This window comes from Artemia franciscana, chromosome 19, assembly GCF_032884065.1.
Source record: "Artemia franciscana chromosome 19, ASM3288406v1, whole genome shotgun sequence".
Taxonomy (NCBI): Eukaryota; Metazoa; Arthropoda; class Branchiopoda; order Anostraca; family Artemiidae; genus Artemia; species Artemia franciscana.
This window is the reverse complement of record NC_088881.1, coordinates 23263559-23291476: the sequence shown is the minus strand read 5'-3', so window position 1 is coordinate 23291476 and position 27918 is coordinate 23263559. Positions and strand designations below refer to the sequence as shown.

General features: G+C 35.4%; 1 protein-coding gene across 4 annotated transcripts in view; it reads left to right on the top strand.

The window, feature by feature from the left end:
* LOC136039445 (diacylglycerol lipase-beta-like) overlaps positions 1 to 27918 on the top strand; it is a 121850-nt gene that overhangs the window by 53638 nt on the left and 40294 nt on the right. For 3 of the 4 annotated variants that reach the window (XM_065723200.1, XM_065723199.1, XM_065723201.1), the window contains exons 9-11: positions 4096 to 4239; positions 14235 to 14346; positions 18798 to 18890. In XM_065723200.1, coding sequence (XP_065579272.1) covers positions 4096 to 4239; positions 14235 to 14346; positions 18798 to 18890 — 349 coding nt within the window. Of the gene's footprint in view, positions 1 to 4095; positions 4240 to 14234; positions 14347 to 18797; positions 18891 to 23787; positions 23943 to 24740; positions 24846 to 27918 lie in introns of all 4 variants that reach the window. The other variant, XM_065723202.1, reaches the window with a different exon arrangement.

The window sequence follows — 27918 nt, the reverse complement described above, 5'->3', positions numbered from 1 at the left end:
CGTGTTCTGGATGCAAGACTCATGGTATATGACATGTTAAGACTTTATGGAGGAAAACCAGAACAGTTTGCTATTACAAAAGAACTGTTAAATCTTGCACGTTCTGCACGGTCTCGGTATCAACAGTATCTGCATGAAAAGAAAAAAGAAGAGCCATCCGAGAAAGGAGCTTTTGAAGAGGACAACAAGTGGAAGTTGCAGGAGGTCCACGACAAAAAGAAAGAAATAGAAGACCTGGAAAGCGAAAAGAAAAACTTAGAGCAAAGAGAATAGTAGCAGATACTCTACTTCAAGAAGTGAACGATAGAATGAAGAAGGCTCAAGAGCCTTCAAAAAGAAGGCTCTTGCAAAGAGAAATTCTGACCTCATATCGAAACTGATGCCCAAGAAGCAGCAAGAGTGAATCCAGGTATTTTACCTGGATCAGTCAATCGTTGGCACATTATGTGTATCTGATTAAAAAAAAATATGCAAAAACTCGGGAAATGACGAATTTACGTGACCAGGTATCCCACGCCATCTACCACCGATCTGATTCCGAAGACTTCCGAATCCTATATTTGGCCTATATTTGGGCCCGGGAAATCCTATATAAATAGGACAGAGCCTATAATTTGAAACTAACCGACCTGTCCGCATCCTGTATATATATATATATATATATATATATATATATATATATATATATATATATATATATATATATATATATATATATATATATATATATATATATATATATAAAAATAAGTTGTCTGTGTGTGGATCTGTGGATGGATCAGGTGACGTCATGTTTGTCCGCATATGACGTCTGAATTATTTCACACTAATACAAAAGAAGAAAAAAACTAAAAAAGGTAAAAACTACAAAAAAAACTAAAAAAGCTAAAAAACTAAAAAAAACTAAAAAAAGGTAAAAATCTAATAACTAAAAAAAACTGAAAAAAATAAAAAAAGGCAAAAACTACAAAAAAAATAAAAACTAATAAAAAAACTAAAAAAGCTAAAAAACTAAAAAAACTAAAAAAAACTAAAAAAAGGTAAAAAACTAAAAAAAACTAAAAACTAAAAAAGGAAAAAACTAAAAAAAAGGAAAAAACTGAAAAATAAAAGAGAAAAAGAAAACTAAAAAAATATGAATAAATATATATAAAAATAAGTTGTTTGTGGGTTATGTCTGTCTGTCTGTCTGTCGAGTGACGTCGTGTTTGTCCGCATATGACGTCTGAATTATTTCACACTAATACAAAAGAAGAAAAAAAACTAAAAAAGGTAAAAACTACAAAAAAAACTAAAAAGAAAAAAAAACTAAAAAAGCTAAAAAACTAAAAAAAACTAAAAAAAGGTAAAAAACTAAAAACTAAAAAAAAACTGAAAAAACTAAAAAGAGGCAAAAACTAAAAAAAAACTAAAAACTAATAAAAAAGCTAAAAAAGCTAAAAAACTAAAAAAACTAAAAAAACTAAAAAAAGGTAAAAAACAAAAAAAAACTAAAAACTAAAAAAGAAAAAACTAAAAAAAAGGAAAAAACTGAAAAATAAGAGAAAAAGAAAACTAAAAAAATATTAATAAATATAAAAAATATAAATATAAATATAATATAAATTAGCAATCAACAAAGCACCGAGACACAAATGACGACCGGGACACAGGGAGTATAAATGACGACCAGGACATAAGTAAAAAAAAAAACTAAAAAAACTAAAAAAATGGTAAAAACTACAAAAAAACTAAAAACTAATAAAAAAACTAAAAAATCTAAAAATCTAAATAAACTAAAAAAGAAAAAAAAGAAAAAAGGAAAAAAATAAAGGAGAAAAACAAAACTAAAAAACGAATGTATATACAGACCGGGACACCGGGATACAAATGACGACCGGGACACAGGGAATATAAATGACGACCGGGACACAGGGACACAACTACAATGGGGACGCCGGGGGGCACAGGGGGATATAAATGACGACCGGGACACCGGGACACAAGGAATATAAATGACGCCCGGGACACTCAAAGAGAAATCACAGACTGGAACACCGGGACACAAATGACGACCGGGACACAGGGAATATAAATGACGACCGGGACACAGGGACATAACTACAAAGGGGACCCCGGGGTGCACAGGGGGATATATAAATGACGATGGCGACTCAGGGAATGGTCGATTAGCAATCACCATCAACAAAGCTCAAGGGCAATCATTAGAATCATGAGGTATAGATCTGAATACGGATTGTTTTCCCATGGACCATTATATGTTGCATGTTCAAGAGTCGGTAAACCTGACAATCTATTTATATGCACAGACAATGGGACAGCAAAGAATGTTGTATATTCGCAAGTTTTACGTAGTTAAAAACATATATATATATATATATATATATATATATATATATATATATATATATATATATATATATATATATATATATATATATATATATATATATATATATATATATATATATATATATATATATATATATATCTATATTCACAGGTGGGACATAGGGACACAACTACAATGGCGCGTAACTAATATGGCGCGTAACGACTTACGCGCGCGGGGGGGGCGCGAAGCGCCCCCACCAACTAGGTAGTATATATATATATATATATATATATATATATATATATATATATATATATATTATTTTGTTTCAAGAAACCCTGTAAAAGCTATTGGAGAGCATAGTATTAAATGGGAAATCAAAATTGGCCTAAACTTAGATTATGCAGTAGGTTTGGGTATCCTAAGTAAAAACGTTAGTAAAAGGAATGAATTTTGTAGTCTGTGGTGCGAGAATAGATCTGAAGACTCAGTCGTTTAGCCTAGGGATGAATATTCTTTTTCGTATTCTTCTTGTTTGATCATTTGGAGATGCTAATGCATTATATCCATGCATTTTTAAACTGTACGGTTGCTGGGCTTGATCCCTAGACTCCATATTGTCAATCAGAGTCTCGGCACTGTAACATAATAGGGTAGGGGTAAAAGAGGAGGAAGAGGTAATCCTAGGTACTAAGAAAATTAAAGTAAGTGTCGTCAGTGCATTAGTAAAAATGGTGGATGTCACGAAAATTGAAAAGGAAGATTGTCTCAATTAAGTGTTTCTCGACTTGAAAAAAGTCGGAGGAATAAAAAGAATCATTCTTCGAACTAGAATCAAATATTTGAAGCTACGGAACTGACAGCGATAGAATATGGCTCGGAAACGTGGTGCTTAGAAAGGCTGAGGGAGATATACCGGATTTTTTCCAGAGAAATCATGTAAGGATAAATTTGGGTACGTGTTTAACTGAACGCATATAAAATAAGTAAATTGAAGGAAAAACTCGGTTAGTTCCGTATACCTTATAATCCTATAAGGAAATGAAGATTAAGTTATCCTAGGCTATGTGTTTTGGAAGGAAGAATAATAGATTCCGAAAAATCACACTTTTTGGTAATCCATGACAAAACAAAACGGACGAAAAGAAAGGATTTAAAAGGCAGTTGGAACTTTAATGGGAGCGAATAAATGGTGGAGCTTGGAACAGCTTGTGTCTGTTGGCCTCGGGTGACTTGGTGCTGCAGTGAGTTGTTAGTAGTTATGTCTTGTGTGAATAACTATTGTTTCTGTAGAAATATGTATGCCTATTCTAACAGAGGCTGTTGAGCGCATTTTAAGATTCAAATGGGTTAGAACTAAAAAAAGTGTGGGAACCATTAACATAGACTGAGAGCAGTACTATATGGATTAATATTCAGTGATAAAAGTAGTTATTAGCTTTAAAATGAGCTTTCCTAAAGTAGCTTAAGTACAAACTGCTGGTTGGGCTAGTAACTTTGACTTTCAGTCAGTTCGGTGGGAAGTATTTATTAAACCAAAGTGTCACTAAAAGAGGTCGCGTTCTACAGTTAAAAATAATCCAGGGCCTTACGTTTTGATGCCCCTGCTGTTGACTGTTTGTGTTCTTCAAAATCTCGTTAGGGTTTCCCGAATGACTCTAGGTATGGGGCTCCCCAAATGCTCTCTCTAGTACGCATATAGCGCCCTCTAGCATATACGCTCGCCCTGATCCTTTATTTTCAGTGGTATTTACTTTCAGTTGCCTCATTATATTGCTGTGGATCATAAAACACGGAGTATAATACTATCAATTAGAGGAACACTTTCCTTTCATGATGTATTGACCAATTTAGTTGCTGTGCATGATGCACTTAAAATGGAAGGAAAATATTCAAAATTTATGGTAAGCTTATTGATTCTTTTCAGTTTCATCCATATATATTTCACGTGAGAGAGATAGAGAGAGAGAGAGAGAGAGAGAGAGAGAGAGAGAGAGAGAGAGATCGGTATATTTAAAAACTATAATAGCATAGCTAAATACAGTTTGTTTACAAAATCATACATTTAAACAAAAATCACACACTACAACTCAGCATTGAAAATTTATATGAAGAAAGGCACAAATGCCTTTCGATTAGTTCGTACTTTAGGGGGTAGAAGTTTATTTTGTAACCGAGTTCGGCTATTGGGAGGGGCTGGTGGCTAGGACGGATTTTCCAAAATGCTTAGTAAGGTGTTCAGGTCGGACTTTAAGTGGAGATACATTTAATTTAGCTAGGGCTTGATCATAGGGTATGTCGCGGTTTCGGAGTATAATCCTCGTTGCTCTTTTCTGGACGGACTCTATGTCGCGTAATAGGTACGCTGTGCGGATAGCAGATGGACCCCACACCGGCCACGTGTACTCGAGCAGTGGCCGAACATAACACATGTAGGCATTGAGAAGACTTTCAGTATCACACCCAAAACGCTTCATTTTGGTAAGTGTCTGAAGGCTTGCATTACCCTTGTGGACGGTTAAATTAATATGGGTACTGAAACTACAGTCACTAGTGAAAGTTACTCCTAAGATTTTTATTTCGTTCACAATCGGGAAAGGGACTAGAGGCATATCTATATTCCGCGTCAGAGGGTTGAAACGAATTATTTTCGACTTGGCTACGTTGATGGTAAGATCATGACTTGAGAATTCGGTCTTTAGCTGATCAAATAACTGGTCTGAAAACTGCTTTGTTATGATAGTATTTTCGACCAGGTATGCGAGCACTATGGACAAATCATCTACAAACTTGTAACGGTCGTCGTGATGATTAAGCAGGGAATTAATTACAGCCAGGAAAGTTATTCCAACTAATTTCGTGCCTTTTGGGGCCCAGCAAGAAGTATCTGACCATGATGAATCCGAATCGTTTTCGTGGAGAGTAAAGACTTTTTGTTTTCGGCCAGATAAGAAGTCAAGTACAAGGCCAAGCGTGCGTCGTTCGGCACCCATTTCCCGGAGATTCATGCCTGCAGTCAGGTGGCGGATTATGTCAAAGCCCTTTCTGAAATCCACTGCGCAAATGTCGACGAAACAGCTACCTTTTTCGAGCCATTGGAGGACACAGTCAAACATCCGTACTAGGTAGATTGTAGTACTACACCTGGGGAGCCCACTTTACTGGAATTTATCAATACGCCATGAATTTGTTTCAGAAGAAACTTGAATATGAAGGCCTCAGTTACTTTCGCCAAACAAGATGTAAGTGAGCTCAGGTGGAGATCGTCGCATGCACTAGGGGCGCGCTTTTTTGGAATAATTCTAATATAAGCCCGTTTCCACTGTGACAGGAAATAGCCGGAAGCAAAACTCTCGTTTATGATACTGGACAGTGGTAATACTATGAAGGCTGCATATTCACGTAGCAATTTGGCAGGTAATTCACCAGGGTATGAAGATGTATTTGGTTTGATCTTCCGTAATTCCATGTAAACGACAAACTCACTGACTATTATGTTGTTCTCAGGCTCACATTTTTCAAGTATGGTGGACATTTCATCAGCCGTAATAGGTGGATAGGTAGTGCAGGTCTTGGTGAAGAATTCGCTCACTTCTTCTGTACTGATTAAGGACCCATCATCATTGCTGATCTTTACACTGCTGTCAAAAGCTTGGCACTTTTTTGGGTCTTCAGTAAGTAATTGGTAGGGCATGGTTTCACGACCATAGCGAGCTTTAGCTTTCTTTACCAAAGAAACTATTTGATTTTGCGATTTCTTGCCGTTGGTAATAACACGACAGGAGTAGAGGCGAGACCTCTCTTTTATTAGTGATTTAATAGCTGGAGAGATCCCTGGTTTGTCGTATTCACTAATAACAAATGATTTTGTTGTAAAGATCTTTAGGTATTGACAGTATAAACTGGCATTGAAATCGGATACCTTAGTATCCAAGGGCTCGTTATTGTAAACTTCGGGGAAGTCATGTGTGCCAATCCATCGACCATGTTCACAGATGGCCGACTCCATACAAGGACGAACAGTGGACACGGGATAGTTTGGGCTTTGGTAATGGCGCTCTTGCTTTCCACAGAATTGCGTTGTGGTCTGACATGCCAACGGGACCAAGAGAAAGGGAGGGGAGTAAAAATTATCACAATTTGTGAGTATAAGGTCCAATATGCCCCCCAAAGAGTGGGTGGGTATGTGCACTACTTGTTTTAGAGACAAACAAGATGATAACCAACTGTTCTTGGTTTGATTAAAGTCTCCTCCTATAATAAAAGCCGGGCTACTGTATATACTTCTCTTATTTTGTTTAGTTTATAAAAATCTTGGACTATTGAAGTATGTCCATTTGGAAGAGGTGGATGTTGCTAGTAGTTCAAGATCATACCTTAAACATAACCAAAAATAAGAAATTTGAGCCAGTTCCTCTTCTATCCTTTAATTTTTCAGGGTTTCTCGTGAATTTTTTCCCAAACGAAATTTGCATTCTATAATTCTTCCTAAAAATTGACGTCTGCAAATACACGAACAATAAAAACCCTTTTCGTTTACTTTAACTTTCGCGTAGCGTAATCTTCTTCTGGAGAAAACCCGAAAAGCTATGGGACTACTGGTAGTACTGATTTGATTGCTCTAGGTTCGAAGGAGAGTTTGCCTGTAAGTGTTGAAAATTTCGGAGTTTTACTGAAAAATTCGCTCTTTTTATTTTGTTTCTTATGTTTTGTTATAATAGCAAAAAGGACAGGCTCTTTTAGCAATGGTTCTGAAATTCTATGTTTTACTAAGTTTATGTGTATAAGGGATTCTTTGACCTCTAATCACTGTAAAAAGAAGAAACTAGAACTTTTAATTTCCGTTGAGAAACTAATATCTTTTCTGCCTGAGTGCAACCCAAAGAAACTCCTATGATTCAGTTTTTAAATATTACCAAAAGGTGAAACCCCTATTTTTGTGGAGACCCAAGAAAATTTTGTTGATGGCACACGAAAGTCCTAGTAAAGTGTCAATTTTTTCATATTAGTCTTTGCATTAATGAACCTTTATATTGATGTTTTGTAGTAATGTTCTTTTTTCAGTATTATTTAACTATTATATATTTATAAGAATTATAATGAATAATTATATATTTATTCCAATCCCCAAGTTTATTCGATCATCCTTCTGACACTTAAGTGGCACGGTGAGAAAAGACATCCATGAGAAACATATTGCTCATTCCCTAATCAAAGTCAGTTTGCTGAATTTTATTACCATAGGAAAATATCATACTTAATCTGCAAAATTACCATAGTGTCTTTACTATTATGATCGTGGTATCGTATAATTAAACCATCAACATTATCATTATTTCTGACTATTGCACTGTAAAACATATTCAACAAGAGATTTGATAATAATGAATCTTTTTTCTCGTGAAGACGCTATTTCCAACTGGAAACCACTTTCCTCTCCCCTGGTCGTAACCTAACTAGAATGTATTATAATTTGTATCTTACAAACTAATTGCAACTCAGGTCACCTATGCTCAGGCATGTACATAGGGAGAGTATCTACCCCCCCCCCCTATGAGACTTTATTATTTGTTACTATGATTACATTTTCCATGAGTTGCCTATTGATGTTATTTTTATCAAAATTATACCCACTCTGCAATCTGCCCTATGTACGCATCTGACTACGGCACCATAGCTACTGTATAAATAAATCATAATTCGTACTTATCGGTTATATAATAGACATTCTAAAATTTCGACACAAGAAACTGGTCAAGTAACTTCTTTATACTGTCGATCATTTGGATGGAAAAGATTAAATGGGATAATAACCGGTTACTTTGCTTTGACTAGTAATAGAAAATATTTTTATCATATTTTGTTTTGTTTCATTAGCTTTATAAAAAGTTTGGGCTATATATTTGCACATAAGGGGGTTGGGGTAAAGCATAGCATGTGTTCAATACAGCAATGGTTAGTTTACGTATTTAATGTATGCTATGCTTTACCAACACCCCCCACCCCTAATGTACAAATATATAGCCCAAATTTGTTTCTAAACTGTTAAGCATTCATCATATTTTGTTTCATTATCATTAATCGAACTTCACTTCCGAGTGTATATTATATAACCGATAAGTACCTCATAATTTACTAAGCCACTTGACAATAAGAAAAAAAGTGGTTTTGAAGACCGTTCTTAGCCTACCTTTATTTTTGACCTCTGTTGACCAACAGCTTAATAATAGGAAGGATTCAATATTACCCTCATCATATCCTAATATATCTAATCATAAGTCTTTATATCTTTTAGTTATCTGTTCAATTTTTTTTTTTTTTTTTTTTTTTTTTTATTGCGGGTTTCGTGGTGTCGTTGGTATTTTAAAGATAATATTTTACAATTGTTTGAATAGACGAAGGCAGTAAGACGACAGGCAAAAAAAAATAAACGAAATAAACACAATATGTTTACTTTCTGATGTCATGCTATTAGATGTGCGCCATTGATATCATATTTGATTAAATAAAACAGCAAGTTTATTCAATTGAAAGTAAGGAGCAACATGGAAACTTAAGACGAACAGAAATTATTACGTATATGAGTGGTTTGTGCCGTCCTCAGTATATCACTCTTTACGTTAAAGTTGTCTTAGAACTTTTGAAAAACATATGAAACTAATTAAAGGTCCCTTGTGCTTCAAGAATCATTGTTAAATAATTGAACAAAAAGCTACACTTTAGTGTAAAGAGCAAGGTATTGAGGGGGGGTTAACTTCTTCACATACGTAATCATATCTGTTCGTTTTAAATTTTAATGTTGCCCCTTATTTTCAGTTGAAAAAACTTGTTTTTTATTGTTTATTCTGATCGTTTTTAGATAATTTTGTGGAATCCAGCCCGCCTCCATGGAAAACCCCTTCCCCCGCGAAATATTTTTCTATGGGAAGATCCTCCCACGAAACTCCCTTCCAGAAAATCTCTCCTGAAAAGTATCTGTTTACTTTCTGATAGCCAATATTATATGTAAACAATGGAAAGAGCTCATAGCTTTTACCCTTTCCCCCGGGGACTGGGCGGGATCAAGTTATCCTAAAAGACATAGCTATTAGATCTTTTGACTGTGCTGGACAGTATAGCTATCTCAAAATTTTGATCGGAAGACTTAAGAAAAAAAAAATGGGCGTGGGAAGGGACTAGCTGCCCTCCAACATTTTTGGTCCCGTAAAAAGGGCATTAGAACTTTTGATATGCGATCAAATGAGACCCCTCCTGATCTTTTATGATAACTTGTTCGATATGATCAACCCTTGGGGGGGGGGGAACAGCAAACAAATACAAATTCGTGCTCTTGCTTCTGGTAAAAAAAATACAAAATTCTATATTTTTATGTAGGAGCTTGAAACCTCTACAATAAGGGTCTCTGTTGTGCGGAATTTGATGGTAAAATTTTCATTAAGGTCACTTGATGTTTTGGGGGTGTTTCCTCATTTTTTCAAAAATAGCAAATTTTCTGAGGCTTGTAACTTTTGATGGATAATGTTAAACTTGGTGAGTTTTACATATTCTGAATAAGCATCAAAATTCGATTCTCTTGATGTATCCCTTGTTACTATTTCTGTTACGATGTTTGCTAGTGTTATTTTGTTTACTATTTACTTTCTCAAACAGTTCGTGGTAAGGAACTGTAGTAAGTAGCTACCCGGCTCATTAGTAAATGAAACTCTAAAAATCGGAATTTTGATGCTAAAAGATACATCAAAAGAATCGGATTTTCATGCTGATTTTAAATATATAAGTTTCATCAAATGTAGTCTTTGTCATTAAAAGTTACGAGCCTGAGAAAATTTACCTTATTTTGGAAAATAGGGGAAAACATCCCCTAAAAGTCATAGAATCTAACGCAAAAATCGCACCATCGCATTCAGCGTATCATAGAACCGTATAGCAAAAATTTCAAGCTCCTATCTACAAAAATGTGGAATTTCGTATTTTTTGCCAGAAGACAGATCACGGTGACCAGTGTTTACATACAGTAATGGTTATTGGGAACTGTACAGACGTTTCAGGGGGATTCTTTTGGTTTGGGGGGTTGGGTTTAGGGAAGGGAGCTATGTGGGAGGATCTTTCATTTAAGAAATATGTCATGGGGGAAGAGAAACTCAATGAAAACGGCGCAGGATTTTCTAGCATTACTATAAAAAAAAAAAAACGATGAAAAAATAAACATGAAAAAGTTTTATCAATTGAAAGTAAGAAGTAGCATTAAAACTTAAAACGAACAGAGATTGTTAAGCTTATGATGGGTTCTTAAAATACTTTAGCATAAAGAGCGAGGTATTTAGGAGGAGATAAATGAATCGCTCTTTATGCTAAAGCATTTTTAGTAATTTCAATTACTTATTCTACGACCTTTCTGATTCAGGGGTCATTCTTAAAGAATTGGGACAAAACATAAGATTTAGTATAAAGAGCGAGGTATTAACGAGGGGACAAACCCCCTCATATACATAATAACAATATAAGAATGTAAAAATTTGTTACGTAAGTCAATTCCTAAGTTACGTATATTTTTTACTAATAAAAACGTTCGTTAAAAATTAAAAGTTCTAGTTGCCTTTTTAAGTAGCCGAAAAATTGGAGGGCAACTACGCCTCCCTCCCCACCCCTTATTTATCAAAATCATCTGACAAAATTAAGAGAAAGCCATTTAGCCAAAAAAAGCATTAATATGCAGATTTTATTTTAATAATTTATATGCGGAGAGCCAAAATCAAACATGCATTAATTCAAAAACGTTCAGAAATTAAATAAAAAAAAAACTGTTTTTTTAACTGAAAGTAAGGAGCGACATTAAAACTTAAAACGAACAGAAATTACTCCGTATATGAAATGGGTTTTCCCCTCCGCAATCCCTCGCTCTTTACGCTAAAGTTTGACTCTTTGCCACAATTCTAATTTTTAAAACAATTAAAAACTTTAGCGTAAAGAGCGAGGGATTGCGGAGGGGAAAACCCATTCATATACGGAGTAATTTCTGTTCGTTTTAAGTTTTAATGTCGCTCCTTACTTTCAGTCAAAATGACTAGTTTTTTTTATTTTTTATTTAATTATTTACTACGTTTGTAGTAAATAGTTTTTTGCTATTACTATTTATACTAGTTAATTACTACGTTGTTACTATTCGGTTACTATTGAGCCGCATCGCTGCTTACAGTTCGTTACCACTAACTGTTTGATACACAATGCTATGTTAGTATACGCTATTTGTTCTCCTATGGGAGAGTACCTTCTAATAAAATTTTGGCTCGACAGCGGACAAAAGATATTACCTCCATAGAAATTCAAAATCCTCGTAGTGTGTATTATTTTTTATGGACAGCAGGAATCATTTTTACTCCCTTTTCCCAAAAAGTCCCCCAGCCTTGAGAAGAAAAAAAGCAAGCTAAACTGTTCAGACCACTGTTTCCAAATCAGTGATAGGCCAGGTGTTACGGATATTTACAGATTTTATAAAGTTCAGTTAAAGATTTACAAACCTCATGAGTGGTTGGCCCATAATAACAGGCAATAATTCTTCAGAGATAACCACCCCTTGTAAGACAAGGAAATGCTGATCTAATACTTATTCTCGGCTTTGGGGAATTACCCATTGAGTCCACATCCGGCATCTTACCGCACCTGCTGGGATCTGTGGATGTGATTGCTAACCCGTGTTTATATCTTGGAAGCTAGCCGATTCAAGTGCCAATGTACCTCTTTTATTTATCAGTCTCATTAGATTACTATCCATCTTGCGTGTGAGGTCAATGCTTGTAGAAAGTTATGAATTATTACTGACACCACAAATGCAAAAGCCTCCGCCTTTCCAAATATTAATGATGTAGGTCTTTAATTATTTATCCCTTTTGTTCAATTAGTCTTTTATTTGGTTTGTTGACAATTTCGTTGCCTGGGTTTCGAATTTCTATTCACAGTATTGCCCTTTTTTCTAACTTTCATAAGGACGACTTGAATAATCCTCAAATTACTGGGATTTTTGTCATAAAATCCCAAGCTTTTTATCTTTACACCCCCCGTTTAGTTTGAAAAAAGTATCCCTTTCAGGTTGTTTGACTTAACAAAGCTTTTGTCACTAGGAAGAGCTTTTGTGGTACCGGTCAAAAATATCGGTAATCCTGGTATAATGATTGTGTATGATACTCTTGTTCAAAAGACTTGAATAAAAGTATCGAGTTGGATAAAAATAGCGGAAAGTATGTTTTCCATAATACTAATTTAATTATGATTTGGCAATAAAGAGATTTTGGAACTTTGTTGTTTAGCGTTAACAGCAGGTTCGTGGCAGGTAAAAGCACCGAAAGCACTTGTTTCTATTAACAGGCAGTAAAAGCTGACTTACAAATTATGCCAATTTTTGTAGCAAAATGACTGGATTTGACTTTAGTTGCTTGTTTTTTTTTATTATTATTATTATTCTAGTGAAACAGTTGATAATTCGTTTTAAAAGTAGTTTATTGTGAGTGTAATAATTTTAGCAGATTCCTTTAAGTGTAAACATAACTTGTTGTACATTTTCTAATTTCAGTCGAAGTTTGTTCTAAATTTACAAAATAGTTTGTTGAATTTTGCTAAATTTAAGTCCATGGTGCTGCCATTTTTGTTGTACAACTACCAAAAATTACACTGAGTTCTCTTAAACAATCAGGGATTCTCTCGTTAAAATCAGTGGTCCACGCTCCGAGAAAGGAAACAAGATAGTATATTGCTGGTTGACAAAACATGTTTTGGGAATTTCATCTGTTCTTTGGTTACCTCTAAAAAAAAAAATTGCGCGAAGATCAAGGAAAGGCATTTAAAGATGTGTGCTTAATTCTATATGTGATTTGTGTGCTTTGCTTCATTCAATTGCATATGACAAACGGAAATTTTCTGAGGTCAACGACCTGAGAACCATACTCACAGACTGACTGAAACAGTACAGGATTTATAATACCTTAAACAGTATATTCGCCGTACAGGCAACTACCCGCCTTCTTAAAATGTACCCAGAAAGCTACGCGTCTCATATAAAAATGGGAAAGCAATTTTCAAGAAAAAAAGAAGAAGAAAATTGTGTTGTGGAAAAGTTAGAAATTCTCTTTGGTGGCAAAGGTTTTGTTCCAGCTGGACCGAAAAGTAAATAAATGATTACTTACCTTAACTATTTTCGTTCCAAGTCATCTAAGATTAACTACGGCGGAAACCAGGAACTGCGTTTGTACCCTGAACTACGGTAGTTGATTTCACTAAAGTCAAGTCAACAATAGCTCTGACTGTAGTTTAGTTAAATGTCAGAGCTTGAAAAATTCAAAATTCAAGCTTGAAAAATGTCTTGTATAGTTTTACTTTTTAACTATAAAACCATTGAGATTTGTTATCTAACTCCTTATTTAGGGGCTCATTTAAGTAGGAAGCCCTCTTTTTTTTCAAGTCCATTTAAAAGAAAAGTTGAAAGGCAACGCCTTAAGTGTTTAATGACTATAGGATAGGTCATAATATTTCCTAAATGAAATAATAATGACGAGGAGAGTGGGAGGGGCCACGCAGGCGCAATTTTTTACCTCACTTTTTCGAGAGAAAATCACTCTTTTTGGGCAGAAATTTTCACTTGCTCCAATCATAGGCAGTTGGCAACCATGTTTCCAGAATTAAATCACTGTGCATGGCATAAGTATTGCGACCCCCTAAAAATAAGAAGTTGAAAAATAAATGCAAGAAGGAACAGCTAGAAAAGAAGTCATTTATGGAGCGGAAATAGAGTACCATAAATAGGGAGCTTTATTTATAGGGTGTATGATCAGATTTTAATAGATAGTGTTTAACGCCCTTAACTTTTGTATATTTCGTTAAAAGCCTTAATCTGCTCTCTTCTTTCCAGAGCCACAAGGGTATGATGCAATCTGCAGTTAATATTAAATCTCAAATCGACAAAATGAATGTGCTTGGTCGTGTTTCTACAGAATATAAGTCTTATGGCTTAGTTGTTACTGGTTAGTATGTATACTCTTCCTTTCTCCCTATCGCCTTCCTTTCCTTTTTTCTCTCTCTCTTTCTCCCTGTCTCCCTCTCGTTGTTCCCCTCTTTCTTGTCAACTACTTCTTCTTACCTAAAAAAGAGCTAAGAGCTCATTTGGCACTTGTGACGAGGCCGGAAGAGCCAAGAGCTCATATGGCATGAGCTCTAACAAAATTCTAAGAATCGATTGACGGATTTAAAAGGAAAATCAGAAGCTTAATGCTGGTCGGGATTTAAAATAAGAGCTCTCAGACATGAGGTCCTTCTAAATATCAAATTTCATTAAGATTCGGTCACCCGTTCTTAAGTTAAGAATACCTCAGTTTTTCTAATTTTTCTGAATTAACCCCCCCCCCCCAACTCCCCCAAAGAGATCAGATCCGTTCCAATTATGTCAATCACGTATCTAGAACATGTGCTTATTCTTCCCATCAAGTTTCATCCCGATCTTTCCATTCAAAGCGTTTTCCGAGATTTCCGGTTCCCAAGATTTCTGCTTCCTCCCTCCAACCCTTTATGTCCCCGGATCCAATTCGAATTGAAAATGGAGCATCTGAGACATAAAATCTTTCTGTATATCAAGTTTCAGTAAGATCCAATCACCCATTCATAAGATAAAGATCCCTCAATTTTCACGTTTTCCAAGACTTCCGGTTTCCTCTTCCAACTCCCCCCAATTTCACCGGATCTGGTCGGGATTCAGAATAAGAGGTCTGAAGCACAAGATCCTTCTAAATATCAAATTTCATTAAGATATGATTACCCGTTCGTAAATTACAAATACCTCGTTTTTTTCTAATTTTTACAAATTACCCCCCTCCAGCTCCCATAAAACAGCGTATCCGGTCCGGTTATGTTAGCCCCGTATCTTGGACTTATGCTTATTCTTCCCACCAAGTTTCATCTCGATCTCTCCACTCTAAGCATTTTCCAAGAATTTCCGGCTCCTCCCGCCCCAACTCCCCCAATGCCACTGGATTTGTCGGGATTTAAAATAAGAGATCTAAGTTACGAGGTCCTTCTAAATATGAAATTTCATTAAGATCCGATCACTCCTTCATAAGTTAAAGATACCTCATTTTTTCCAATTTTTCAGAATTAACCCTCCCCCCCCATCTCCCCCAAAGAGAGTGGATCCGTTCTGGTTATGTCAATCACGTATCTAGGACCCCCCAACTCCTCCCAATGTCACCGGATCCGGTCGGGATTTAAAATAACAGCTCTGACACACGATATCCTTCTAAATTTTAAATTTCATTAAGATCCGATCGCCCGTTCGTAAGTTAAAAATACCTCATTTTTTCTAATTCTCCAAATTAACTGTCCTCCTACTCCCCTCCAAATGGTCGAATCGGGGAAATGACTATTTCTAATTTGTCTGGTCCCTGATACGCCTGCCAAATTTCATCGTCCTTGCTTATCTAGAAGTGCCTAAACGAGCAAAGCAGGACAGATAGACAGACCGACACACAGACCGACAGAATTTGCGGTCGCTGAATTTTCGTGCCTCCTTGATCATATCCTGCAAACACGATTCATTATTTAATTAAATAAAAAAAAAACAAGTTTTTCAACTGAAAATAAGGGGCAAGATTAAAACTTAAAACGAACAGAAATTATTGCGCATATAAAGGCGATTGCCCCCTCCTCAACACCTCGCTCATTTTTTTGCACTTTTAAAAAAGATTCTTACTGTGCTCATTATACGACCATTGTTTTTCAAGACTCCCTCTTAAAGAATTGGGACAAAATTCAAACTTTGAGGAAAGAGCAAGGTGTTGAGGAGGAGGCAATCCCCTTCATATACGTTATATTTCCTGTTCGTTTAAAGTTTTAATGTTGCTCATTACTTTCAGTTCAAAAACTGTTTTTTTTTTATGTAGTTTCTGATCTCTTTTAAATAATGCCAGGAATCCTTCTCCCCACGGAAATATCCTCTAAGCAGTTCAATTCAAGAAAACTTACCCCTGACAATTACCCTGAACAACTCCACGCATAAGATGGAGACGGAAAAGGGAAAGGAAGACATATAAAAAGAATTTTGTTTAGGAATTCTGGCTAATTTCATCAGTGTATATTTTCCCCTGATGAGTTCACCCCCTGTAGATTTCCCGCTCCTTGGTAAATTCCCCCGTGGAATAACCCCCAGCAGAAAATTCCCCCCCCCATACCAAAATGTATGCACGTTTCCCAATAACAAATACTATGCGGAAACACTGGGGAAATTCTATAACTTAAAGATCTTTTCCTTGGGGCTCTGTGGGGGATGGGGTTATGTTATATCCAAAGGCATAGCTATTGGGTCTTTCAATTATGATTAAAAAATGAATATCTTAAAATTTTGATAAGATAATTTTTTGAAAAAAGGGGCTGGGGAGGCGGCCTAGTTGCCCTTAAATCGTTTTGATCACATAAAAAGGCACCGAAGATTTTAATTTCCGTTCGAATGAGCCCTCTCACGATACTGAAGGACCGTTGAATCGATACAATTACCCCTAGGGGACAAAAAAATATAAATAAACATACATCCGTGATCTTTCTCCTGGCAAAAAAAAAATAATAATGCAAAATTCCACATTCTTTCAGATAGTAGCTTGAAACATCTACATTAGGGTTTTCTAATACACTAAATCTGATGGTATGGTTTTCATTAAGTTTCTGTGACTGTTAGAGGATGCTTCTCCCTTTTATCGAAAATAAAGCACGTGTTCTCAGGCTTGTAGTCTTTAATGGGTGAGACACAAGTTAATGACACTTACATATTTGAAATTAGCATAATAAGTCGATTCTTTCGATATATCTAACGGTTTCAAAATTCCGGTTTTTACAGTTTCTGATAGTATTGAGCCGGACCGCTCCTTGCTTACAATTCGTTACCACGAACTGTTTGATAATTCCTTTTCACTGGGAGATTTTTTTTAAATAAGAAATTAAAGAATAATGTTAAAATTAAAAATAAATATGATTGATCTTAAATACGAAGGGGGTTGCTGCTCTCGGTATTTACGCCGCCCTGGCCGAGTGGGCTGGTGCGCTGGATTCGGGATCCCTTGTCTGAGAGGACGCGGGTTCGAATCCCAGTGTACCCAATTCTTCAGTTTGGGACGGGGGTCAGTGGCGTGACTCTGTAAGCTTAGCCAGAGTCGACCCAGCTCTAAATGGGTACCTGGAGAAATCTGGAGAAGGTAAACAGGAAGGGTGTGCGAAAGCACAGGATGGCTGGCCCCCCATTGCACTTCCTGGCTGAAGAGCCAAGAAACGGAGATCAGCACCGCCGGGACGGACTGTAAAGTCTAATGCCGTATCCTTTACCTTTTTTTTAACCTTTAACATTTCTGGCCATGCTTGAAGAATGAAAGGGCTAAAAATAACATTTTCAGTTCAAATGGTTTGGAATTCAATCGATAAATAAAACACATTAAATTTACCAATTGACTATATTTATTGTATTTTAAAATGATTTAAGATAAGCACCGATTTATCTGAGAGTAAAGAATATGGGGGTTGAAATTGAGTAGCCCCTGTCACATTTAGGGTAATTTCAGGTTCGTTTTAAGTTTTAACGTTACTTCTCACGTTCATTTGATTTAAAAAATGTGTTTTGATTTTTTTTTTTTTTTTTTTTTTTTTTTTTTGTCACGTTCAGTTTTCTCTAAAACGTAAGGGATGCTGCCACTTACCTTGACCGCTTGCTTCATACATGTCTGATAATTTGTTCTAGTGTAAATTTTGACGTTTGTAAATTTTTTTTTTATAAATCCTGGTAATAAATAAATAGAGTAAGAAAGGAATAAACAAAGTCAAATAAAGGTACCAAATTATTTTCTATAATAATTGTTTACTTTGTAGATAGTAAATAATATGTTTTGTGGCAATTTGCCACGGTATTGTAGTATGTCATTTGACTCTAAACATTTTTAAATGATGAAAAATTTTGAATTTTTCTCTTGACTTTTGCTTCACTTTGTCTTGGTTATTTAAGTCAACTTCGGCTTTGCTCTTAACCTTGGCTTTAGAAATGTTAGACATATTTCCCCTTGCGGTTCATTCTCCATCAATCTGCTCGCTGTCATCTGTCGATTCGTTGAAAATTAAAAATTAATGTATTTGTGATTCTTTCAATATTAGACGAGTCTGTTGACACGGTTAGGTTCTATTTCGAGTTTTTTTTTGGTAGCCTTCTTCCATGTTTTTCTTAACATTATTTATGTCTTTTTTATCAGTTCATAAATAATTAAACCCTTGAAAATACGTCCATAAAATTGAATAAGGAACATCGCTTTTATTTCAAACTATTGAACAAAATTTCATGAAATAGGAAGTCTAGAAATTTCCAGACTAAAAAAGGATGATATTGAAAAGAATGTTTTTAGTTACTTCTTTTGAAAATGTATATAGTTTCAGATTTTAATGTTATATATTCCAGGTCACAGTTTGGGCGCTGGAGTAGCAGTGATTCTGTCAATATTCCTAAGACACAGATTCCCTAATTTAAGATGCTTTGCCTTTTCTCCTCCAGGTATTAACTTTTAATCTTTCCTTCTTTAAGTCAGGGAAGCTGTTTAGGATGTCTGAGTAGGGGCTTTCCATCACTAAGTGTTGAAAATGCATGCAATATTTATAAAAAAAGTTCTTATTCAAATGGTAAAACGTCAAGGCATTTCTGCCCCCACAACCATGCATCTTGCTAACAAGTTCTCTTTTGTGATTTAATCCTGCTAAGAAAAAAAGAAGAAAATTCTGATACGTTTTCCTTTCACAAACTTTCTGCTTTACAAACATCCTGCAATTTTACGTATTTCTAACATTTCGGTACACATTACTTGTCATATATTTTTTGTGAGTCCTGTTTCTATATGCATACCTGTAGCTTAGTGAAGAGAAGTCAGTTATTCAAATCAAAACGGCTGTCTTTTTTGTGTATTTTTCTAAGAAATTTTAAGTGCAACACATTAGCTGAGTTAATGTAATATACAAAGAAAGAAATTTGCAATGTTTCACCGTTTTCGGTTCTTATCTCAGTTCATAGTCTGTTTTGTTTGAACTAGTGACAAAACTTTTGTTTCGTCTGAACTAGTGAGAAAAAAACTCCTCTGTGAGAAATTTCTTATGTAAAGTTTTAAAAAAGCAACATGGAACGTGTTTTTGCTGAGATTCAGAAACATATTCAAACAAAATGTGAATGAAGAATTTTATTGCTGTTAAAAAAAATTGTCACAGTTTTAAGTCTTCTCAGAGTACTATGCTTGCAAACACGTTTCATCCATCCCACCTGTTAAATTCTTCAGTTTTACCGATCCACGAGAATTCTCAACAAATTTAAGCTATTCTTTGAAATCTCAACCCATCCTGACTGAGGCACCTGGTATGTTTCTTACCAAGGTCTGCTAAGAAAAAAGACTGGCCTGTTTAGAAAACCATCTTTGTCCCGCTTACCCCCCTCTTCTTGTTGCTAATTCTTTTGTTTGTCCTTTTTTTGGCAATGACGATGCAAATGTAGATGGTAGGTTTTAACATTAGTGCTTCGTTAGTTTGATTAATCATATTGGAACTTCTGAAGTTATTTCTCTTTGCATGTAGTTAATCTCCGAAGAATTCGTTTCTTGTCATTCTGTTTTGCAGCCTGTATATAAAGTATACTTAGACTATATATAAACATGTACAGAATGATTTGAAAAAAAAGGAAAAACATTGACAAAGATTCAATATTTTTGGTTGCAGTCATGCTCAAACCGACTTTACTCAGCATTTAGCAGAAAAGGTTCGTCGTAGCTACATTATCCTTACTTGCAGCAATGTATTGCTTAACTGATTATTATTTGCGAGCCAATACAGTTCTTTTATTATTCTGCACATTTTGTTATTATCCCCTTCTAGCCCTTTCCATTGGGATGGGACAATTGATGTTTACGTACTTGCTATTATTAGCATTCTAAATAGATTCTTAATCTCCTATGTTGGGTCTCAAACTCCAGAGTAACAGCACAGTATGGAACTATTGATCTTCATAGTGTTATTTTAATTGGCAAAATAACTCTAGATATTGCTTAACTGTGAGTTTTCTATGATTTTGTCCTTATCTATTTTTAGCCTATGTTTTTCTCGGCTGATTAGAAGTTTTATATTTCTTTTTTTTTTGTCTGTTGCGATTTTAGCATGTTTTCTCTCTTTTTCTTTATTTATTGCCGATCTATTAAGTGTAGTTTGAAAAAAGGGATATAGATCGTATTTATTCACTTAATATCACAGCGAAATATCTCCAGTTTGTGTATCCTTGGTATAGGGATGTCCTGGGTGCCAGCTTGGCACCCAGGACATCCCTGGGGATCACTTGGGGACAAAAAATTAACTAATAAACATCGCAATGAGATACTTGGCTTTGGGTTCAAAAGGAACATCTTTTTTTTTTTATCGGAGCCAAGTATGACTGATTGCTCCTTTTTTGAGAACGAACTCCTGAAACATAGGGGCCGTTTAATTAGAATAGGAAAACTTTTTTAGAAGTGCCTAATACTTTACCGTGAAGAGCAAGGTATTGAGGAGGGAGCAACCCTTTTGTATACGGAATAATTTCTGTTTGTTTTTACTTTTAACGTAGAACCTTAGAACATTTGGCTGATTTTCGAAAAAGGGGAAAACACACATAAAAATTCAAACAATCTTAATAAAATCATACTATTAGACTCAGCTTATAATAAAACTGTTGAAGTTCCAAGATCCTACCTACAAAAATGCGGAATTTATATGTTTTTTTTTGCCAGAAGAAAGATGACGGATGCGTGTTTTTTTTTCCAAAAAAAAATATAATCGAATCGAACTGATGGTCCCAGAAGATTGAAAGAGCTTTCGTTTGAGCTCAAATCAAAGTTATAATGTTCTTTTTCAGTAATCAAAAAAATAGAGGACAATTAGCTCCCCTCCCACGCCCTTTTTCCCCAGATATCTGATCAAAATTTTGATACAACCATTTGATTCAGCAGAGGGGAAAGTCCAATGAGTAAGCCTTTCAAGAAGACTTGACTCTCCGTAGCCCCTTGGGAAATGACTGAAAGTTACGCAATTTGCCCATTCTTTATATACAGTATTTGTTATTGGGAAACATATGAAGATTTTGTTTGTGCAAGTCTAAGCGGGGGAATCTTTTCCAAAAGAAGCATTTTCCGTGGAGACGAAAGTTTCCAAAGAAAATTTTACACCAGGGTGTCTTGTTAATGTAAAAAAAAAACGGTTAAAAACTAACTAAAAACTTCTTGAAAGTTTTTTCTACTGAAAGTTAGAAGGAATATTAAAACTTGAAACGAAAAGAAAATATTTCGTATTTGAGTGGGATGCCCCTTTGTCTTCCTTCACTCTTTAAGATACTTTGCGGGAAAGATTATGAGACCTATTACTACTACTAATAATAATAATAATAACTCACTGCAGCACCAATCCGCATGAGGCCAACACAGCTACGCACGCTTCTCCTCCATCCCAGTCTATTCAAACCCACCCAGGAAGTCCCTGTTCCCTTAAATCTTTCCTTGTGACAAAAATAAAATTCATAATCTTCAGTAGCTTATTTCTAACCTCAGAGCCACCATATTTAAGAAACTCATTTATCACACTATCAGCACCTGGAGCCTTATTATTTGCCAAATACGTTGGGTAATAAATCAATAAATTTGTTGTGAATATTTTTTTTTAGCGTCACTAATTGTGGCGCCATTCCTTTCTTTAACTGGGACTAGTCCGGATTGACTACTCCCTTTCAATGTATTAACATGCCAGTATAATATTTTACTATTATGCCGTCTAGCTGCATCTTCCAGATTCTCAGCAATTTTATCCATGGCCTCCACTTCACATCTCCTTAATTCATATTTTAATACTTTCTCCACTTTCTCCTTTTGTTTCCATATGATCTATCACTCAGGTAATTCTTGTACAAACCCCTTCTACTCTCTATTAAACATAAAGCGTTTTCACTAATATTCCTAGTTGTAGTCTTAACAGTCTTCCCTAAGACACCATCAGCAACTTCACAAATTGTTTTTCTAAGATTATTCCATCCATCTTCCACATTGTCAAATTTTAAACTCTCAAGTTTAGTATTTCAACTTTTACTGGAAGGTTTCTCTCAGATTTTCATCCTGGAGTCTACCAACATCATAATTTTCCGGGAGATAGTTACCCTTCCGAAATTTCAGCTTTAAATTAACCTTAGACACTACTAGGTGGTGATCTTTACTTTTAACATCAATAACAGCTTTCCTATATACCCTAGTATCTTGTATTGATCCTGCTAGTCTTCAGTTTACAATAAAATAAGCAATAAGGTTTGCTGTTTTACCATCATGTGAATACCATGTCAGCTTGTGGGCCATTTTATGACCAAACATCGTATTGGTTATAATTAGGTTGTTATACCTACAAAATTGCAAAAGTCTATAGCCATACCGTTTTCTTTTCCTACACCAATTTTACCTAGGAGACCAGGAGATCGAATATGGAACAAGGGGATAGCGAAGACCCGGTCAATAGACCTATATGTACAGGTTAAAGAGACTCGGAGCGAAGAGACGGATGAGTTAGGATGTTTGGTAAATACGGGAGCGCACGGGTTACCATTTGGGAAAAGAAGGAAGTATATGAGTCGGGTCAGGCAGAAAAATGACCCTTACTTCTTGTATCGGGGTTGGGGTATCGGGATGTGTGGTGATAGGTAGGAGGCATTTGTATTTTGTAATGAAGTGCAAAGAAGTGTTAGATTTAATGAAAAAATTTATGGGTAGTGTTTTATTGATGTAGACAATTGGATAATGATAATAGTGAAAAAATCAATTTGGGGTAATTCGAAAGTTGCGAAAGGTCCTGAGACAAGTGTTCAACCACAAAATTTCTTTTTCACTAGGTCAGTGTTTGATTGAACTTACGTATTTGTCTATTATATATTAAGTGATACCACTTCTTGGTTAGTATCTTGTTTGTTTTTTTGTAATAGTCCTTGCAAAAATAAATCATACTATTAATATCATCTCCCTATTCAGCTCATTTTTAATTGTCATTTCTATTTTGTCTGCTGATGTGATCACTCTTTTCTATCTGGTATACCCTATATGAGACTCCAACTGATGCAAAAAGTTTTTAAACATCTGTGTGACCCTACGGGTAGGATTTCAGTGGATTCAATCGTTTTTTGTTTTTTTTTTTGTAATTGCAAATTGAGATTCAAATTGAAAATTGTGTAGGACAGTTTTGATCTTTGGCCATGATCTTGGCTTATTGACAAAAGCTACTGCGCTTACCTATGTAACCTGGTTCATAGATGTCGAATGTCCAAAAGTAAACTGGTTTAAAACAAAGGCTCCTAAACAAAAATCGTCAAATGATAGCACAAAGTTACATAGCTTTTTCTTTGAGTTCAATTTTCATAGGTGGCCTATTAAATGAAGAAGCAGCTACACATTCCGAGTCATTCTGTATGTCTTTGGCAATTGGTGATGATATTGTTCCTAGATTGAGTGTTTCTACTTTTCGACTTTTAAAAAGCCAAATTTTATATGAGCTTCAATCATGTCAGGACCCTAAGGTAAGTTTTTTTTTATAGCATTTAGTAGGTGGGGCTTGAAACACTTAAAAGACCTTTGATCTATACGTTGGGTAATAAATAAATAAATTTGTTGCAAATAAATCTTTTTTTTAGCAACTTAGGATAAAGGGAGGACCTTTTCATGAGAGGTTTCAAGGCCCAGACATCTGTATTTTTGCCCATATTAACGGTTTTATTTGCAGAGCTTCCTTGTGAGAAGATGCTTCGATTTGTCTTTTAGAGGGGATATCTGCCTCTGTCCCCTGTTTGTAGCTATTAACGTACTATGCCATTGAAAGACAGTTTCTTCTAAATTTAAGACGTTTAAAACACCTGCTTAGCGGTTATGCAATAAGCTGTTCTTGTGTACCATGAGGGAGAGAGGTACAGGTGTATGAATGATGCCAACTATATTTTGACTCTTTTTTTTTTGTTAATTTTTTTTTTTTGCCAGCCATTTTTAGGTGTTGCGTACATTTTTATTATTTTTTTTTGCAACTCTGATAATTCGTTTATTTTCCTTTCTATGTACTATCCTAAAACACACTTTGACTCTTTCTCTTCTCTTATGCACTTTTGTGGCGGATTTGGCCCATCTCCCTTCATGGCATTGATGCCGTTTTGGGTACTCTAATAAGCTAATTTTCTCTGTTCAATGGCTCCATCAAGGTTTCCTTCTATTTTTGTCTTATCTTAGTTGCTTTATAATGGTAGTGTTATTGATATTGGCTGAAATACCTGCGTAAGAAAGTATGTAAAAGTGTTGCAAGAAAAGTTATTTAATGCCGAATTTTCTAGTTTAAAGTGTTAACGAGAAGTTGCTTCTCGCGAAGTAGACATGGGCGTACTGAAGAACCCGATGGACGACCTTTGCTTTCTGAAAGTAGACAAAATCTAAATCAGGTGAGTGAATTTTGTGATCGTCCTGGGGATTAACTTTTTAGATAGTGTTGCTATAAGCAGTTCTCAAATAGCAACTAGAGGGTGAGTGTAAAAAAAAATGTGCTTTTGCTGGATTCTTTTTTCTTAACGTAGTGCAAATGTGATAAAAATGAACTGGGAACCAGAAGATAATTTTAAAAATAGCTCCGAGCTCAAGGCAATTCGTTTTTTTTTTTCAAATTGTGAGGGATATAAGAGTGTAAATCAGGTTTAAAATACAAGACAACCAATTAAAAGAAGCTTATAGACTAAAGGTGAGGGTTTGTAGAATTAATATTTATGCAAAGTTTGTTTAGTTTCCGCCCAGTAAAACTTATTTATGGTATAGCATTTCGCTGTGCCAAGAAAAAATGAAGGTTCTTAAAATCAGAATATTACAGTAAGATCGAGGCGGGGGGGAAGGGGCTTCTGAATACCTACTGATTTGCAAAAGTAGATTGCTAACAGACCATTTCACTATCCTGCTGGTTCGAATTTGACACTTCTCACACACTTCTAATCTCCACTATATAGTGCAGATGCGCATCGACAGTGCGCAAGCGTCCAAAACAGACGTACCTTGGTGTTCCATTGTCGACCTTTGTGATACTTATGGACCACGGTCGCCACCCTGAGAATCTTATTTGAGTGCTATCCTGCGCAAATCCATTACCACTACTAACTTGGTAGTTATGACTTTGGTATTAATAGTCTAGAATAAAAATTGTAGTAATTTTTTGTTTTTTTTTTTTAAGTGAAAAATCAGAAAATATTATATTCCAATTATGAGTTAGGTTAATTTGGTTTTTCGAGGGATTATTAGTTTTTTTTTGCGTATTTAGAAAAAAACATCACCTGTTTGGACAGCAGTAAGGAAATATTTCTTATGTCAAATTATTTTAATGGTACAAGCTGGTTGGTTTTAATGGCTGGTTTTAATGGTACACGGCTGGTACAAGCTCAGCCTCTTGACTAGATTTGTTTGTCATGCTGTATGATTGATTTAAGTTAAGGATTTTCTAACAATGCCGAAGTTAGTACGACAAAATAAGTGCATTCAGCGCTAAATAATCTCTAAAATAAAGTGCACACCTTCTTTTTTCCATGTTTGTCAATCGCAAGAGCTGCAAAAATTGCTATTTTAATTTTACACCAATAAAACATGCAAAACTTCCAGTGTTATCTTGATCTATGATTATATTTATATAACAAAATGTGTTGCGTCACTCATTACTTGATCATGTGTCCCAAGTCTTAGTAGTTCGATCAGGCCTTCTCAAACTATGGATCTTGACTCCAGATGGAGTCGCGGAGCAAAATTTTGGGGTCGAGAGATATTTTAATGTTAAATATTTAAATAGCCGATTTTGTAACATCTAGATGCGTATTTATGCCGAGTCACATTCACAAACCTCTACATAAACAAATGTTGGAATACGTGCACACTCGGGCAGTACATTGTGTTAACTAGTGTAGTATTGACGCTCTCATCAATGTTGGCCTTTTATATTAAATATTAGTTTCAAGAATGTAGATTGGATTCAAAAGCTATTTTGGATTGGCGTAGGTGACATTGATCATCTGCCACTTAAAGCTCCAAAGGAATTTTCTGAGTTTTCCCAGTAGTGGATCCAGGGTGTGGGGTGACCCCCCCTCCTTGGAGTGGGCAGAAGTGCGGTCATTAGATTTCTTTGTCTTGATTGCGCGATTAACGCATTTTTGAAAAGGATTGTCGATACTTGATCTGCCTACCCTAAGTCTTTAGGGAATTCTCCTGTGGTTGGTGTCACCCGAGCTTACACCGCATTATGTAGATTGTCATCCCGTAAATCATTGAATCTTCAAAAAGTGTGTATGTCAAAACCTGTTTCCTTTTCAGTAGCTAAGCAATTTTTTGAAATGACAGCAATAAAAGATTTCTGGATAATTTTAACCAGTTATGATGTCGAAGCGAAGACAGCGGTCAACTATATACAACTGTTTTGGTTCGAAATTTAGGCGATTGAATGATTTAGATTTACCAGTAGATGGAGATGATGAGAATTTCAGTGGTGATAGTGATTCCAACGCTGATAAAATGCTGAAACTATGGGTGATTCGTTAGCATTAGGGGCTGTTCCCTCCTCAACGCCCCGCTCTTAATGCTAAAGTTTGACTCTTTCTCTCAACTCTACTTTTTAAAACAGCAAAAAACTTTAGCGTAAAGAGCAGGGCGTTGAGGAGAGAACAGCCCCTTTTATATACGGAGTAATTTCTGTTCGTTTTAAATATTAATATCGCTCCTTACTTAGAGTTTAAAAAACTTGTTTTTCTAATTAATTTCTGAACGTTTTTAAATTAAGGCATGTTTTGATTTTGGCTCTCCGCACATGAATAATTAAAACGAAATTTGCATATTAATTTATTTTTATGGCTAAATGGCTTTCTCATAGCTTTGATCGGACGATTTTGAGAAAAAGAGAGCGGGGGAGTAGGCATAGTTACCCTTCAATTTTTGGTTATTTAAAAAAGCAACTAGAACTTTTAATTTTTCACCAACGTTTTTATTAGTAAAAATATACGTAACTTACGAATTAGCTTACGTAGCGAACTTCTATACCCGTATGTTTTTATTACGTAAATAAGGGTGTTCACCACCTCGTCAATACCTCGCTCTTTACACTAAAGCTTAAATTTTGTCCAAATTCCTTAAGAATGACCCCTGAATCACGAAGGCTGTAGAATAAATAGTTGAAATTAATAAAGTTACTTTTGCGTAAAGAGCGAGGTATTAGGAGGAGGTGAACTCCTCATATGCGTAATAATTTCTCTTCGATTTAAGTTTTAATGCTGCTCCTTACTTTCAGTTGAAAAAACTTTTTCATATTTATTTTTTCATTGTTCTTTAAAAAAATGCTAAAAATCCTGCCCCCCCCCCTTCATGGAAAATTTCTTCCCCCATGACAAATTCCTCTATGGAAAGATCCCCCGCATTACTCCCTCCCCTCAACCCCTCCCCCAACCACAAAAATCCCCCTGAAAGCGTCTTTACACTTCCCAATAACCATTACTATGT